The 18607-nt window shown below is 40.1% G+C and overlaps 1 protein-coding gene across 1 annotated transcript in view; it reads right to left on the bottom strand.

Annotated features, from left to right (window-relative positions):
* Positions 1-16167, bottom strand: part of LOC124263776 (Golgi-specific brefeldin A-resistance guanine nucleotide exchange factor 1-like) — a 42281-nt gene extending 26114 nt beyond the window's left edge. The window contains exons 1-17 of the mRNA XM_046698481.1: positions 15865-16167; positions 14706-14816; positions 14145-14214; positions 13388-13519; positions 12417-12535; positions 11192-11300; positions 9860-9969; positions 6565-6840; positions 5602-5799; positions 4407-4569; positions 3546-3766; positions 3161-3259; positions 2561-2755; positions 2035-2215; positions 1188-1304; positions 747-877; positions 50-252 (exon numbers count right to left, since the gene is read on the bottom strand). Of these exons, the coding sequence (XP_046554437.1) occupies positions 50-252; positions 747-877; positions 1188-1304; positions 2035-2215; positions 2561-2755; positions 3161-3259; positions 3546-3766; positions 4407-4569; positions 5602-5799; positions 6565-6840; positions 9860-9969; positions 11192-11300; positions 12417-12535; positions 13388-13519; positions 14145-14214; positions 14706-14804 (2423 nt within the window). The 5' untranslated portion in view covers positions 14805-14816; positions 15865-16167. The remainder of the gene's footprint in view (positions 1-49; positions 253-746; positions 878-1187; positions 1305-2034; positions 2216-2560; positions 2756-3160; positions 3260-3545; positions 3767-4406; positions 4570-5601; positions 5800-6564; positions 6841-9859; positions 9970-11191; positions 11301-12416; positions 12536-13387; positions 13520-14144; positions 14215-14705; positions 14817-15864) is intronic.
* Positions 16168-18607: the final 2440 nt, after the last annotated feature.

Below are 18607 nucleotides of genomic sequence, written 5' to 3'. Positions count from 1 at the left end.
AGAACAAAACATATCAAGAACATATTTACAGAAATCAGCAATAACTTACTTGACAAATGCTTCAAGCACTTTGTTATTTTTCTTATTACTGACATATTCTCCAATCATCTTCTTGTCCATCTTCGGGTTTTCCTTGAACAGCATGACGACCTGTCCTGGGTCGAGGGGTGAGTCTAGCAGGCCTTGCTCCTGGAGGAACAGGATGCCTTTAGATGGCTTCATGTTGAACAGCTCCGTCCCTGTCTGGTACAACTGTCATGGAAAACATTGACAAAACATTTACATTACAACAAACAGAAATCCTAAGGACAACTGTCCTAAACATATTCAAAATGTCTTCCTGTGAAAAAAGTACTTCCGTATGTAATTATGTTTTTATTGTTTCACACCACATCGGTGATATTCCAGCTATATGAGGGAGGTCAGTAAATTATCAAGTCGTGACCAGGCAATGAAGTGAAGGACTACAGAAATGACTGCACATGTTGTACCCTTAGAAACTAACTTGGGCCTTTGGTGTGACGAGCAAAAGCTTTAGCCACTCAGCTACTCCACAGCCTTTCACATTTTGGGCACAGACTCTAAACCAGGGCACCTGATCAATTATCTCCATTCAACCTATCATTCTTTGAATTAGCAATCATGTGAACTGCCCCACCCCTTTACATACCATACTAACAAATCACTAAATAGACTTTACCAAATATTATTTGATTATCAAGCAAGTTCATTTGAATGACACAGACCTTTTTCTTGTGCTTGATAGCAGCCAGTTCTTCAAGTGAGGGTATTTTGGATGTAATCTTCATCCTGTTGGGTTTGATATGTGGTCCTCGCTTGGGTTCCTTTGTCTTTGAAGTCTTGGAGGCATCACCACCTGACGTACATTATCAGTAATCAATACATAGCTGCAGGCAGTGCTTTATAGGTATTCCTCTCTTATTGTAGCTTGTCAGCCTCGTGTCCAGTGAATGTGATTTGATGCCATATTTTCGCAATATTCCAGCAACTTCAATGCACAGATCAACAGAATTTGTTTCCACAATGTATCTGTGGGTAAACAAAACCGGGCCATCAAGGTGACATGTGAATGCTTTAACCGCTAGACTACCCCGCCACCACCGAATACACATTATGACAACAATTATTATTCGCAAGCAAGCAGCACAAATTTGTCCCTGGTTTACCTGTGAGACTTCCCTTTATGATGTGCTGTGCCATGCCATACCCTGTGGTGGGGGGTCCGACAAGTTTGCTCTCCCCACCCACATCAGCCTCCACTGAACCAGAAGACTGGTCACTTCCTGAACACAAGATTTATCATTAAAATAATCATGTGAAACACAAGTGAGCGAGTGAGCTGGGTTTAGTGAGCGATGCATTAAAAGCCATTCCCGTTATAATCACTGCTCTCACCTTAATGTAGGAAGAAAGCTTGAAGTGACACGAGTCCATGCAGATGAAAATGTTTACCAATTTCGTGAAAATTGTGATTACCGTATGATGCCTACAACCTTAGAAACATAATCAGTGTGTACATTTCCAACCCAAAATCACAGGTTTCAGGCTTGTCCAAGGGAGGCAACTCTGAACAGTGAGTAGTAGCTCCTAAAATATAGCCATGTCTTCTTACACAAACATCAGCCAAGAACCAATTACCAGGCTCGTCCAAGGGAGGCAACTCTGAACAGTGAGTAGTAGCTCCTAAAATATAGCCATGTCTTCTTACACAAACATAAGCCAAGAACCAATTACCAGGCTTTGTCCAGGGAGGCAACTCTGAACAGTGAGTTGTAGCTCCTAAAATATAGCCATGTCTTCTTACACAAACATAAACTAAGAGCAAATTACCTCTGCCTTTCTACTTCTGTGGTGTAACCAACCCAATACAGAGTCTTTATAACATGATTCAGAATCATTATTTGTCTAAAAATACAATCCATGTATTTCATCCATCAGTATATGGTGAATAAGAAGGAAGGAGTCAGGTTCGCCAGTCTGTGGGAAATGTGCTGATCTGCCCAGCATGTTTACCTTCAGCCTGGCTAGCTGCTGTGTCTTGCTGCTTGGGGTCAGTGTCGATGCTGCTGCTGGCTGTTTTGGTAGAGGTGAGGATGCGACTGTGGCAGTGCTGCTCAATGCTGTCCACTACGGTCAGGAGAGCGTCCAGAGACAGCAGGTGTGTGGTGAACAGCCCTGACACTGGAAATGCATTCTGGACAAGACAAACCATGGAGTTGTTAGGTTCAAAACTTATGACACTGAACAGATTTGTTATCACCTGCATATTTTCCCAATTAGAGAAAGCAATACTTCCAATAAAGTTTAAAAAACACTCAAATCAGTTATATTTCAGTAAAATACAACGTTAAAACTTCTTTGTTATTTATTCATAAGTCACAATATAAATCTGGAAATTAGATATTTCTTCTCCAATTTGTCTTTTATCTTGTTTCACGTTTTCATACACACAATCCAAATGGTGAAAGTTGCTGAGATACATTACAACGATACAAGTCCAGATGTTGAAAGAATTCTCAACCATTTCTTTCCGACTGACCTTTGAAAGGAGCTTGGTGAGTTCTTCAAAGAGGTTGGAGCAGTACAGGTCACAGTCATAGTTGAGATAGAGTTCTGTGACGAGGCCAGGGATCCTCCACAGTTGGACCACAGACTCCAGGGCAATCTCACGAACTTCGTACGACAATTTGGGTGATTCGGAAACAATAATTTCACTCAATTTTGTCAGGAACATCTGCAAAAAATGGAAAACATGCATAAACACAAAACATCAAGTTCTCAAAACAGTGTTCTTACAAGTTCATTTAATTCAGGTTTAATAATTTAACTTGGATATTTTATGCAGAGATGCAGAGTTATTTGAGGTCCTTATTTCAAGAATTGTCTTGACTGGACTTGTTCTACTGGTTTGTTCTTCTTTGGATTAACTAAAAATCTGCTAAATAACCTTTCACACTGATGAACCAGCTTGGTTGAAATACGCAGAAAGAATGACATTCTGACCACTCCCTATCACATGGGCTTCATAGCAAATTACATGATATGTACCTGATATAAAATTATTCAAACACATGAAGTAATGTTATGGCTACTGTAAGTATACCCCCAGTCGCTGCATGACTACCAGGCTAGGACGTACCTCCAGCTGGAACTTGAGGTGTGAGCGCATGGACTCAAACAGCAGGAAACAGACTCGGAGAGACGCAGCAAACAGGGACAGCCTCTCGGCCTGCAGGAGCTGATACACAAACAACAGGAGTTAGTATTTGCCTAATTAATAAGAAATATAAAAACAACTTTTTTCAAGAATGAAATAATTCTATTTAAGGAGCCTCCCAATGTGACTTGCCCAGGCAGTCAAGTGATTTTTCCAGGATTCTAAACAAAGTGACTCTGGCAGGCAAATTGGGAAGAATTTGTTATTTTACTTGAAACCTGGATAGGCTTTGTCATTCTAAATTCTGAAATTTAGAATTTAGGGCAGAAAACATGATATATTTAATACATAAAGCTGATCTACTGACCATGAAGAGATTCCTGCACATCTCATCCTTGACGAGATACAAGAGAGAGTTGAATGAACTGATGTGGTCTGCACCAGCCTCCAGTGCCACAGTTGCCAAGCTGAGGCCCATGTGGATCATGACGTCAGTGTTGTGGCGGTCAATGGGGTTGGTGAGAGACACAAGAAATCGGAACAGTTCTCGAACACAGGGCAGACCATAGGGAATGAGAGGGCCAGAACCTGAAGGAGATGAGATGAAAGTGTTCTGGAGTTAAAAATGTTGTGGCTAGTATTGGCAAGATGAGGTGAGTGGAGGTCAGGTGAAATGATGCTGCAACATCATGCCACATGGCCAGGTAAATAATCCATTCTGGATGATACAATTCAGTGATTGAAATATTAATATATTGCTTCTGGGGTCATTGATATGCAATCAACCCAGATACCAAGACTGACCACACTTCGTCATCATTTATTACCTGTTTACTGTACATGTAGCCATGGTTGCTGGGGACCTATATTCTAACCCAGAATAAAGTAACAAAGCAATCTGAAGCTTAATAGTTCTCATTGTACTCTATTTTGCTGAGAGAGAGTTCATGTGGTGACATAGTCTGTCATAAAGACCCTGAAACAAATATACCCAATACAACCCATGCAAGTTTAGGATGTGTGGCAAGTCTAGATGACCACAGTTTCAGGGATGAAGAGTCTCTGGGCTCCCTTTCATTGTATTTTATTTTAATTTAAAAACATTTTTCTCTATATAATATGTTCATTTCAGAGACTAGCTGTTAGTCTAGTACTGACAGGACATGATAATCATAAACAGCTTGAAGAGTGTTGAAAGATCAGGTTGCAAGTGTTACAAGATTGTTACTGACCTTCTTCATATAGTGATGCTGAGTGAAGCGGACACCCCGAGGATTGATGAACTCGCTGTCTTGGACCGAGGATGTGTCCACTGAGTCTGCTGTGGAGTTTATAGATTCTGTGTCATCCCCGCCTTCAGAGTACAGCTCAGAGTCACTCGCTGATTTCTGCCAAACAAGTACGTAACTAAAAGATTGGGCCCACAAAGCAACCTTAATGCTACGATGATCGTAAGCTTAGGGTAAAGTATGAGTGAGTGAGTTTAGTTTTACACCGCTGTTTGCAATATTCCAGCAATATCACGGCAGAGGACACCAGAAATGGGCTTCATACATTGTACCCATGTGGGGAATAGAACCAGGGCCCTTATTCTCCAAACGTTTGTAGCCCTAAGAATTCTTAACATTGATTGTAGCCAATGTGTTAAGAAAGGGTTTAAGAAGTTTGTAGGGCTATGAACGTTTCGAGAATAGCTAACCTGGGTCTTCGGAGCGACGAGCAAACACTCAAACCACTAGGCTACCCAACCGACCCGGGTAAAGTATGGGAATTACGAGTAACCTATCACTAAGATCATTTTGTGGAACAGGCCCATGAACATTTCTCCAGTCATAATGGTATGTTAATTCTCATAATTGTCACAACATTCTGCTTCTGTTTCCTCCTTCTCTGTAAACTCCTTAGATACAAGAATAGTTACCCTAGTCATAGAAATGTGCACTAAGCAGACATTTGTGATTTTCAATACCATCAATATTGTCAGAAATATCCAGACATTGTAAATGACATGAGCATGCTGTATTCTGTTTAAAAAACCACACTGTAATATGGCAGATGTAATCTGCATATGAATGCCTTGGGTTTTGTCAAATAAATAACACCCACAAATCTCATGTTTACTTCTAAAATTGTTCAAATTCATTGCCTGATACGTTTCTTTTCATAAATAATAGCACAAAGAACCACTGAATGAGAAAAGTGAATCCAGTTAAATTCTGATTTAAACAGTATTTCAGTTCTATCTGAACAGGTCAGCTTAAACTGACAAGGGGGGATGTCAAGCCAAGATGCTAATCTGGATGAACTTATTGAGACCCACAACCACAACCTGACACAGCAAAGGGGGACAACCTTATGGGATCTGAAACTACTCAGTTGCCTGTCCAACAAAAACAAAATACAGACATGCAATCAGCCGGTACCTTTAGGTGGTAACCATCTTCTGGCAATGTAAGTGTTACTGCAGGGAGCCTGTATGCTTTGTCCTCTGGTGCCTTGTTCTCGGGCGCTTCGTCTGATGGACGGTCCCTTGCAGACTGGTCTGCTGGAAGTTGTTCTGGGGCTTCTACAACTGTTGTCTGTGTAGTATGTTGTTGGGATTCCTCAGCCTTGGACGCAGCCTAGACAGACATAGATGACAGTAAACAAGTGATATACAATCATTATTGTGATAAGACATAAGGAGACACTTTGGTCTCATATCTAATAGGAACATGTGAAGCAAACTCTTTTGAGATTTTCCTTCATGGACGAGCAATCAAAATATTTACTGATTTCTAAACATAGTAAAATTGCCAGCAAATGAAGCATCTGGTTGAGGTAGGCATGGGAAGAGACAGAAGAGAATGCCATTCTCCCAAATTACATAATCACAAAACAAGGTTGCAGGGCATGGAAACTATTAATGCATACACTGTGATGACACATACAAGAGCACCTTGAAAATTCTATCAATCCTGAAGTATGTTTGCCATTAACATGATCAAGCAAACTGTCCTAACCTGTTGTGAATGTTTCCCTGGATAACCAATCTGGATTCAGTATGTGATGTTGATCATATATGAGCAATACTCTGGTTAACCATACACCTATCAATGATATAAATGAGGCATTTGCATGTGCGATGTAACCAATGCTAGTGAAAAACAAACCTGCACTTCACCCCTGCTGAGCTGATATGGCTTGTCAACAGTCTATCAGTAGGTGACTGATATCAGCCAGGTAGATCAGAAACTGGAATTTTGTCTGAATGTCTGTCTGAATGTCTTTTAGTGGCTTTACCTTCTCTGTCTGACATGTGGGTCTTGGGTCGATATGAAAACTGTCTTACCATAATATCTGAAGATAATAAAGCATAAATAGATCCTACATATTTGAGGACTTACCTCAAAACTCCTAGTAATATCAATAACCCCTTCTCCATTGGGTGCTACAGGTGTTGTGGCAATGATTCTGTCTGTCGTTATATGTTCAAAGGATGAGGTATCCATAACCTCTGGCTGTTCTACTGGCTCCTCCACACCCTCTGCTATAGAGGCATGACCCTGGGGACTGTCTGTGGGTTGCTGCGTGTTGGTGTGAGATCGTTTGGGGCGAGGTTTTGGAGAACGTTTCCTTTTTGACATCCGTGTTGGGTCCACCCCACCAGCTCTCATCTTCAACTGGTTTGAGAAAATAACACGAAGTTAACACAATGCATTTAGCCATGATGAAGATTTTACGTATATTTAACTCCAATCATCACATAGGCATGATAAAAGCTTATGAACATACTGAACAGCCAAAGTCATGAATACTAAGTCTTGTTTCAAAGAAACCATGTACGTGAAATTTGGGATTTTTTCTGTTTTTTGTATCACAGACCACATACCACATTTTCTTCAAAATTGGTGAAAAAATTATCAGTAATCCAAACTATCTAAAAACATGTAATTTTCAGACTAAAATTGATATTTTATACTTATCCTGACTCATGCTAATTATGCTTGTCTCCTTCCTCTTGCGAATGATAGTGGAACACTTGAAATCCCTTGAAGTTCCCTTCTAAAAAAGCGGACGTAAAATCACTCACCCACGAGTAGCGTCCCTTTCCTCCCTTTTGGGGCCCAAATGGTCACATGATCGGCCATATTTGTCACTCTCTCCGTATGTAAGCCAGACACCTGGATTTACAGGGAAATCCAGAGTGCCATAAGAGGGGAGGTTGGGAGGGCTAACCTCATGAGTCAGGATAAGTATAAAATATCAATTTTAGTTAGAAAATTACATATTTTTCCTTATCCTGACTCATGCTAATTATGCTTGCAGAATCCGTCGGAAATGGTGGTGGGTCAGGCCACGTTCTGGATTCACTGGTTGTAGATTTACGTCCTGTATTACCCCCCTTGGGAACTTATGACGGCACTGTTGAAGATTCTGTTCTTTCAACTTCTCTCTGATGAGTCTGGGGGGACAACAACTTGTCAGATTTCTTCAGAAACTTCTCCTGACATTTTCATGTGGATTTTAGATATACTAATATTCCATTAGTTATCTATTGCAACTCCATCTCTTGATGCGTGCTTGGTGTGTGGATGGACGAGTAGGTTCGACCACTCTGGTAGTTTCAAGGTTGGACTTCTGAGTTCTTGTATGGGGACGGGAAACCATACCCTCGCTGGCCAGTAGGGCGCGACCAAAATCAGTTGCAACGTAGTCGTCTGCTTGATTTTCTGTAGTAAACGTTTAGTCCTTCCCATGAGATGCTTAGAGCGGTTGAAAAGGAATCGTAGGTATTTCCTTGAAATATTTCCACATGTATCGGGAAGTGGAGGTACGCATCTTGCAGATCTATGCTGGCGAGCTAGTCTGCTGGACGAATGAGATGTCGGAGCTGAGAAAGATGTATCATCTTGAATTTTGCTGGTCTGCGTAGATACTCCCGGTTGAACTTCCTCATGTTGTAGATGAGCCGAAATTTCTCCTTGGAATTCTTCTTCGGTTCCAGGAAAATTGGGGAGTAAAACCGGGTGTGATGAGATCTTGATCTATCTCTTCTACTGCCTCTTTGTCGAGTAGGGTCTTGATAGCATCATCCAGTTTCTCTATCTGGTTGGCTGCATAGTTGAAGTCCATCAGGTTGCTTCTGAGCGGCGGAGTGGCTTCCAACTGTATCTTGTATCCTCTGAGCAATATCTGGGATACGTAGTCATCCTGTAGTAATCCCCAATTCTCCCAGTAGCGTTGAAGATGTCCACCCACTGTCGAAGGTTGTACAGAAAACGGCTGGGGGTAGAAGACTCCAGTCGTTCCGAACCTTGCCTTCAGCGCTTGATTCCTCTTGCAGCCCTAGGTGCTCGGCCTCTTCTGGGGTTACCTCTAGGAGCTCCGGTTGGGCGACAAAAGGAGCCTCTTCCTCCTTTCATGCTGGAATACTTCTTTTCTCTGGCTCTCTCGACTCCTGCTAACTTAGACTTATTGGAGTAGCGTTGGGACGTCTGACGAATCACGTTAGCCAAGGTGTTGATGGATTTAATCATCATAACCTCCCTTGATTCGTGAGAGACTTCTCTGGCGACTTCTTCAATTTCATCCTCCGAAGATGTAAGATGCTGACCATGGGGCTCTGTATAAGGACCTGGTGAAGCATTCACTCCAAGTGCATGCTGACAATAACCCTTGTCTTCTCAGGAGAGTCAAGCCCGCTGATGTGGATGCTAGGTGCTCCGACATAAACTGATAGTCCCTCTTCTGCATTAGTAGAGCGGAGTATATCACCTGGTAATCTTCGGCGGAGGAATTCTTGAACTTCGAGATGAGTGCTTCGTTGTTTCTGGCTAATCCGAAGAAAGTACGTCTGGTGGTTGTATCCAGCTGCGCTAACTTCTTATCCTCAATCTTGTAAGTTCTCTGACGGGAGTCGGTGATAATCTTGTAGTCATCATCAACCTCTGGAGCCTTCAGGAAGGGTTCCATCCTATGTAGAGGGAATTTCCTGGCGTTAAACGTTGGGATGTGCTGATTCTGCGACTTGGTGGCTTTATCAAAAGCTGCGCTGAGGTTGTCTGGTACTTGAGAGATCGGGTCGATCGGTGGAAAGTAGAGCGTGTCAAAATCATTGTAGGACATCTTGTAGGTAAACGCCTCATCTGTGTCCTTAGAAGGTGATGATCCAGGAGTTAAGTTCCGTATCGGAGAATATGCCTTCACCTTCATCCTCTGATTTAGACGTCTCTAAAGGGACGCTACTCGTGAGAGTGATTTTACGTCCGCTTTTTAAGAAGGGAACTTCAAGGGATTTCAAGTGTTCCACTAACATTTGCAAGAGGAAGGAGACAAGCATAATTAGCATGAGTCAGGATAAGGAAAAATATATAGTTTTTCTGCCAAAACACTGTCATACACAAATGTTGCTTTGAAATTGCTCAGTGTTTTAAAATATCATCTATTATTTTTTATTGATTAAACTCCCGAAGCTCAATTCAACATTAATATTTTGGCAAATTGTTCAGATGAGAAATTCCTTGCATGACCTAACTGGAGTTACATCCCTTGTCCTTGATACACAGAAAGTTTTGTTGGCAGTATAGATTGCAAGTTTTTTTCCCCTTCCTAAACAAATTAATTTCCCGACCCTTCCTACAAGTAATATTGGTCCAAACATTTTGTAATGTAGTTAAATTTAATAAAAAGCTTCTGCACCTTCTTCATGTTTGCACTCCACTTGGGATCCTCTTTGAACTGTGGTAGTCGTGTAAACAACAGTTGAACCATGTCCATGAGGGTGTGCTCAGCTGACTTCCGCAACAGCTCTGGTAAAGGGAACCAAGATCCAGGAATGTACAATACCTCGGTGATAATATAACATCCACATGAACCCAAACCCTTTCTCCCTAAAGAAACTACCATCAGTTTCCAATAAAGAGGAACTGTCATAAGCATGATAAGTATGCTAAGAGTGTATTATTGTACTTTTGCAAAAGGACTACATGTGTATTCTTTAGGCAAACAGTTTTAACAACAAGTTCAAAAGCTTGATTTCTGCACCACAAAAACAGAACAGAAATGAAGAGATGCACCCCAAAATTACATAATTATCAGGATAATCTCTGGACAGTAAGTTTACCATACTCAGATATGAAAGAGTATGTAACATGAAATATTTATCATAAATTCATTTTTTTATCATTAATACTTAACAGAAGTACAGATAAGCATGCGTATCTGCGTAAATTATGCAAATATTTATGTGAAAACTCAATTTCTATTCAGTCTACTGCGTACCAGTGCGCTTGAATTTTTGTAAATACTCAATAAATGTGATCTTATGTGCGTACACACAAAAATGTCAAATCTTAGCTTAGATAGATAAAATAACTGCAGTATACTGAGAGGTTCTATTTCAGGACATAAACTTGACAACTTGCAGTCTTTCTTATCGTTTCTCATATTACAGATCAAATATAAATAACAAACATTAACATTTAAACTTTACTATATTTTCAAATTTAATGGAAAATGGCAAAATACCCAAATGAGTTTGAGTGAGGTGACTACAATTTATTTGGTTACTCAAAGAAACTTTAGGATACCCAATTGAGATGAACACAAGTGAGTACATAACTCAATGACCCAAAAAGTTATCTGTAGCTCTGGCCCCGATTTCTCGAAACAAACTTAAGTCTGAGTTTTCACTCAAATTTGAGAAAACGCAGGAAAATGCATTCCCCAGAATAAACTGAAATCAATATTAAACTCAAACATAGTAGACAATTTGAGTTTGGTGGATTGACTACTTAAGTTGTTTGGGCTTTTTTTATTTAAAAAATGCAGTTGAGTTAAAAATTCAGCTGTTTCAAATTGTCAAACTCAGTTTGAAATTTGAGTAAAAACTTAAGTTTGTTTCGAGAAATCGGGGCCTGGACTTAGCAGATAACTCAAGTTATGACCAAAACTCATTTAACAGTAAGGCTACTTGGAGCTGAAAGAGTTAAATCATATCTACATTACATATCTAAGAGAACCATGAGTTACCACTGAGTCTCATCTCGAAGCAGATTCGGAAGCAGGACTGCATGATCTCGCACACAGACTCATTAGTGAGCAGGATGCCGGCCGGACACAGCAGCAGAGTCCTCAACACCTGGCACAAGGAGAGTGGACATTACAGCCCCAGTATTCAACAATATCTTAACACACAGCTATACCCAGACATGAGACTGAGAGTTGGTTTCAGCAGCTTTGTTGCTGCTATGTTATTTTCTCGATTATTTTGGGTCTTTGTTGGATTGTGGTTCTCCCCAATATTAACATGATGTGGGTCTGTAAGTAATGAGTGAATGAGTTTTAGTTTTACGCCGCTTTTAGCAATATTACAGTAATATCACGGCGGGGGACACCAGAAATGGGTTTCACACATTGTACCCATGTGGGGAATTGAACCCGGGTCTTCGCTGTGACGAGCGCACACTTTAACCACTAGGCTACCCCACCGCCCCCAAATCAAGTAATGAAGTACAAGTGACGAAATATTGCTTTAAGCTGCAACAGCAATATTGCAGCTATTCACTGGTACTTGCAGATAAAATGAAGTATGAAGCGAACAAACCAATGATTGATATTAAGAGCAGCATCTCATGTTATCAATAACACACAACTGATCATGGCACCTGGTCATGGTAGCAATGACAAATATCCTTGGTTTTAACTATTGAAGGGGAAACAACTATTACGATAGTGACAGTCTATTGCAACATACTATTGCGATAGCGATAGTCTATTGCAACCAACCATTGCAATACTACTTTAATAGTTTTCTTCTCCTTGTATTATCTTACTTGAAGTCATGTCTCAAATGATTGTATAGTAACTTGTTTTCATTTCATATTAACTGTTAATATGAAATAAAAACAAGTTGAAGTAGTTTCACTCTCTATTAATAACTGACAAGAAACTTGACATCCAGATGAAGCAAAGAGTTAACACATAAACTCAATGAAGCTGCAAGTCTGCACCCAAACATCCTGTATTTTGCACTGTGCATTTATCAATGGAAGTCAATTACTAAACTATCGATAGCCTCACATACTATCGATGCATTGATTGTTTTTTGTTTCTACCACCGATTAATTGCTATCGGAGACTGAACTATTGCAATCCATCGATAGTTTGATGCATCATTACAGCCCTAGTTTTAACCAACAAGGAGCAAACTGTAGTGTCTGGGCTAGCAAAACTGCCGCCTCAACCAGGAACTTACATATAATATCCTCATGAGGACAACTTCATCGGACGAAGGGTCGGTGCCAACAAATCTTGCATGGGTAACAGCATCTGCTATATTCTCTATGGCAGCTGAGGCAGACTCCCGAGTTGGAACTGAAAAGAGGACAAAGCACATATTTCACAAACAAAGCATAGGAAGACAACTCGAGACTACAGATGTGTGTTTTCCTTTGGGATATTTCAGTATAGCATTTGACAGTTTAATCAAGCAGCCAAGACTGGATCAGACTGAAGACAAGTGCAAACAGGTGAGGTGAAATGGGGTTTAACGTCGTACTTAAGAATTTTTTCGCTCATATGACAACGTGTGTGGCTGCTTGTACCAGCCCAGACTTTAGCTAGTTTTATAGTTCTATCTCACTGTGAAACCATGCCACAGTTAAGCATACACTCAACCACATTATACTGACTCCGAGCTGTCCAGTCCTTGTTATACCCATTAATGCCAAGTGCCAGGCAGGGACCAACAAGTACCACATTATAATGTCTTTTGGTATGATGAGGCCCGGGATCGAACCTGCAACCTTCTGCTCTCCGGGCGGACACTCTATCCTCAACACCACGGACGCGCAGCACAAGTGCAAATAGTGATAAAACTAAGCATGACAAAGGATGGTTACATCCATCCATTTACTACCAAGCAACCATTTTGTCCACCCATCACCATCTTAGTCATATCCTATAATACTATTAAGCTGGGTGTGCAAAATAACTGCACCCGTTTCACGACCTCAAAAATCCTGGAGTAATCTGTTTCAATCGAAGACTTGGGTTAAACCACGAACAGCATCCACTCTACCACTGACGCAGTGTTTTACTATATAGGGTTGCATTCAAAAGCTCAAAAGTTCAAAGGCCCCATATATATAATACAGGTATTGTCACAGATCATAAATATGCTAAAACCATAACAACAAAATTTCAGTGATTTACTTGTCTACTCACCAACTAAGCCATAGGAGAGAAATTTGTTGATGGAGGTGAGAGCAAGTCCTGTAATGGGCCCTGTTGTATCCTCAGATCGGATAACTTCAAGGAAAGGGCTCAGAAAAACATTAGGCTCAAGCTCATCCAGATCTACAAGAAAAGTACATATGGTGAGCAAGGTGAGTTGGCATAAACACTATTACACATGAATTTATCTAGGCTCATCAACTGTAAGTGTCAGAAAAAGGCAAACTGGGAAAGAAAGCATTATGTAACAGAGTTATTTTAACACTGAAGTCAAAGCAATGATGTTAAACCAGAAATTGAAGTAGTTTTCTTTTTACTGATCCTGTTACTGTACACAATCGACATTTGCAAAGCTGAAACATTTGAAATTATCAAAATAACAGCCACTAGAATTAGAAATGTTATTTCAAGAGCCAAACACTGAAAATGAGAAGTCCACAATAAATCCATGCATTGAGCAAGGGACATAACTCTGAAAACAAAAATAAATTAAGACCCAAACAGAACTCATTAGAGATCGGAACTAGTTCCATCATCTTTGTAATATTTCAGTCTTCCAAAATAAACAGTTTTTAGCAAAATTACTCCCCGTTGAGAAGAGGAAGAATGGATGAACTCAGTGCCAACGTTACAGCCCTAATGAGTTGTCATCAAGAATATAACAAGTTACCATGGTTACTGCACACATTTGATGACATGAGGCTCACATAATAAACATGCACTGTTGAAAATTAACATCTACATTTACCTGAGATGTTGTTGAGAACATCTTTAAGCTGTGAGAAGCTGCCAAACAATGGATCATTGTCTTCATCCTGCTGTAAGTAAAAATCACAATTGATAAAACACACAATTTCAAAATACAGTTTATCAGTATGTTCATAATGAAGACTTGCTTAAACATGATAAAGACAGACCAGTGTTGCCCATGCCTACATTCTGCTTGGGTGCAAAACGATGCATAGAAAGCAAAAGGCAAAATTACAATAGATCACAAAAGTAGTGTTAATTAGGTAGCTCAGTTTGAATTATATACAAAAAAAGTCGTAAATAAAAGATACAAACACAAATTGTCCACTTGCACTTTGCAGACACCAGTGAACATGTTGTCAAAGAAACTACTGGTAATAATAAAATGTTACCATGCATCTGTCTTTCACTTCAGTAATTAATGTAATGCTTGACACCCTTGTTGCATATCCATGTGTGAATGTACTAATAAAGAGATATCTGCTTTACACCAATCAAGCATGTAAACAATATATTTTTACATGATCACAGGCATTAAATATGAAATATGTCTGCTTACATGATGTGTATGTGTTGCCCATCGCGATGTCCTCCTCATCGCCGTGACAACCAGGGAGATCTCTCCCTGAATAATGTAGATGCCATTTGGTGGACTCATCCTGCAGGTTGTCTCCTTAAACATATTGAGAGAGATGATCATGTTTAACATTACAACATGAACTGGTCTTTCTAAGTAATTCATTACACAAGCTAATAGTGAGTGAATTGAGTTTTACGCCGCTTTTAGTAATATTCCAGCAATATCACGGCAGGGAACACAAGAAATGGGCTTCACACATTGTGTCCATGTGGGCAATCGAACCCGGATCTTCGGCGTAACGAGTGAACACTTTAACCACTAGGCTACCCCATTGCCCATACAAGCTAACAATAAACAAGTTAGATTATTACACACTATTATAAAGGACTTGACATTCCCTCTTGATGTATTTTATGTAATGTGAGGATATGACAGAGGTCTAACACGGCATAAGACTGGTCGCATTGAACTCTGGATAGGAGAATGATCTGTCAAAATACAATCAGGACTTTATATCATAATCTTGGCATTGATAACCCATGGGATTCAACCTAATCGTGCTGACATGAGAAATCCACATGAGCTTTTTCTCCAGTTTGACAGTGACAGAAGACAGCATTTTCTGTCCAGTGCTTTGGTTGGAGTCAAAAGGTTTAGTTTGAGAATTGAATTGTTTATGAACTATAGTTATGTTACGCTTGGAACTTATTTTATGTATTTTATAAAGACACACAGAACTGTCTACTCTTAGTCCTCTCATTTGGATCTTGCTCAAAACACTGTCACATCAATCAGAAGAACTGAACAATTGCAGGATGCTCATTTTTGCCTGTCATGTAATTGTAAGAACATGTGTGTTGTGAGTTGTGCATATGTCAGACTTCTTCACAAAAAAAGAACCATCACATATGATCAGTAATTCACGTGACAGTATCGAATAGAACATACGCGTAAAAATATTGTGGACGTAATTTATATTGGCTTCATAATCATTAATTTGATGAAACGTCGTGCTCCCAAATGGCCCACTTGTCAAAGACTGTCACATGAAGGAAACCATGAGTCCCGAATCACAGTATTATTGCTTTTTACAAATGTTATAAGAGCAAACAAGATAACCAATCGGTTAAAATGGTACCTGCGTGAGTTGATGAGACGATCACAGTCGAGATGTCACTATCAGAAATGATCAACAAGAACTAATTCGTAGATCAAACAAAAATGGCTGACTCGTTCACTTGGATAATTTCGTTGTCTAATATCTGCGAAATGACAGCGGTTATGTCGTGGACATCTTACATGCCCATTTATGTCATATTTGACTATCCATTCTGCACGGTGACTGCCATTAGGACACACATGCTTATTGACAATATCATTCCATGTTGTACATTACTTCGTATTCTAAAGTGACGTGGTGATGGTCTAGATGGCGCTGATTATGCCAGAAACCAAAGGGAGGCTACTCTAACGTCAGAGACAGGTTACGAAACCGGTTTCCCGCAAAAGCCCACGAAGGACGTGTTCAATCCAACAACACTGGAATAATAGCATTATTTACAAAGTAAACGGGGAAATTGACAGAAAGTTAATTTCATTGAGATATAGCAGATGGGAAATGCGGACTTGAGTCATTAATGTCGAAGTTTATAAATATACTGTTCATGGCCACTATATAATTACGATCCTGATTCATGGTAAAACAAGTTCATTTCCTCAGTAAATATAAACAGGGGGACCCCCTTTTATATTTACTTACTAGTACCAATCCCGGTAGATTCAGACGTATTCAGTTTCGAATCCGTTGTGTCATGTCTATCTTTGCAGTTTTCATTTACCACCACTCATGATTTTCCGTAAGCATCAAATGGTCATAAATGGTATTAAATGGTCATAACAAATATCCCGATAATTGACATTTATGAAGGTATCCTTTCATAATAAATGGGAAATCTAGATTGTAATTTTTTATGCTGCATAATATATGAATAACATGACACACTCACATACACCTAATTGCGACATTCTTTCCCCTGGGTAATAGCTCTATATGACTTTAGAAAGCTGAAATTAGTTTGATATAGTTTTGGGATAACATAATTTACAAGAGACGAAAAAAGTTAGTATTGAAACAAGTTGAATGAATAATCAGCTTCAAAACAACACTCGCACACACACACTTACTCATACACGAAATCAGGGATAATCTGCAGCGTCTTCTATTCTCCTTGACGATATGTACCTTTTAAACATAATACATTGTATTCACGTGTTGGTCTATGTTTAAACACTTCATTATGTTTGTGCGTTATGCTATGACAACCAATCTTTAGTAAAAACAAAAAAACAACAACAACAAAAAACAGACAAATCAGCAAGCATGGGTGTTCTGCTGACAACCTTAAAAATCTGATCGGAGGCGAACTCCTTTAATCAGTATTCTGGCGTACCAAGGGACGCAACTCTGCCATCGGCCACCTGTGCACGCTGAAAGAGTTTAGTTTTAGTTTTTAATTTGACTGACACGATGTTCAATGACAGAAAATTCTGAAATAAATGTAAGCCCGCCTTGTTACAGTCTGTGTAGAATATATCAATACCAATATATCTGAGTGGAAGTAGATACCTTTGACTTGTAGTTTATTATCATTATGTATGCCATATAATTTGTGTAATTTTAAGTTATATTTGATCCACAATGCTCAACGGACTGAATAGAGCCATTTTATTACACTACTGATAAAATGTCTACTGAATACTGCTGGAACGTCCTCAACATAGAAACAAATATGACAACCAACCGAATTTACGTGTAACAACGATCACACTACTACTACTACTACTACTACTACTACTACTACTACTACTACTACTACTACTACTACTGCTACTACTACTACTACTACTGCTGCTACTACCACAACTTACTGCTGCTGCTACTACTACTACCGCTGCTGCTACTACTACTGCTACTGGCACTACTGCTGCTGCTGCTACTACTCACTGCTGCTGCTGCTACTACTACTGCTGCTGCTACTGCTACTACTGCTGCTGCTGCTACTACTACTACTGCTGCTGCTACTGCTGCTGCTACTGCTGCTACTGCTGCTGCTACTACTACTGCTGCTGCTGCTACTACTACTGCTACTGCTACTACTGCTGCTGCTGCTACTACTACTACTGCTGCTACTGCTACTACTACTACTACTACTACTACTACTGCTGCTGCTGCTGCTACTACTGCTACTGCTGCTGCTACTACTGCTGCTGCTGCTACTACTGCTACTGCTGCTGCTGCTGCTGCTGCTGCTGCTGCTGCTGCTGCTGCTACTACTGCTGCTGCTACTGCTACTACTACTGCTGCTACTGCTACTACTACTACTACTACTACTACTACTACTACTTACTACTACTACTACTACTGCTACTACTACTACTACTGCTACTACTACTACTTGGAACCCGTGAAGATCCATGTTAGCAATCCATGCTTGTCGTAACTGGCGACTAACGGGATCGGGTGGTCAGATTCGCTGATTTGATTCTCGTCGTATCCCAACTGCCTATATCGATGCTCATGCTGTTGATCACTGGATTCTCTGGTCCAGATTCGATCATTTACAGACCGCTGTCATATAGCTAGCATATTGCTGAGTGTGGCGTTTAAGACCAAACCAACTAAAAACTATTAAGACATTGGTGGCCAGGTCGTCCGTTGCTGGAATCCTAAGATCCTGGGTTCGAATCCCGGTGAACGTCCAAGACCTGCATCAGTTCGGCCATCCATACCACATAAAACCTTGATATATTATGGAATACTGTATAAAGTGGGGTTAAGCAAAACACACTCATTCATAGTCTGTCATACAGACCCAGAAGCA

The sequence above is a fragment of the Haliotis rubra genome, unplaced genomic scaffold, assembly GCF_003918875.1.
Source record: "Haliotis rubra isolate DU_JTF1 unplaced genomic scaffold, ASM391887v1 Scf9, whole genome shotgun sequence".
NCBI classification, from domain to species: domain Eukaryota; kingdom Metazoa; phylum Mollusca; class Gastropoda; order Lepetellida; family Haliotidae; genus Haliotis; species Haliotis rubra.
Note: the sequence above shows the minus strand (reverse complement) of the source record. Positions and strands in the feature narration are given on the sequence as shown.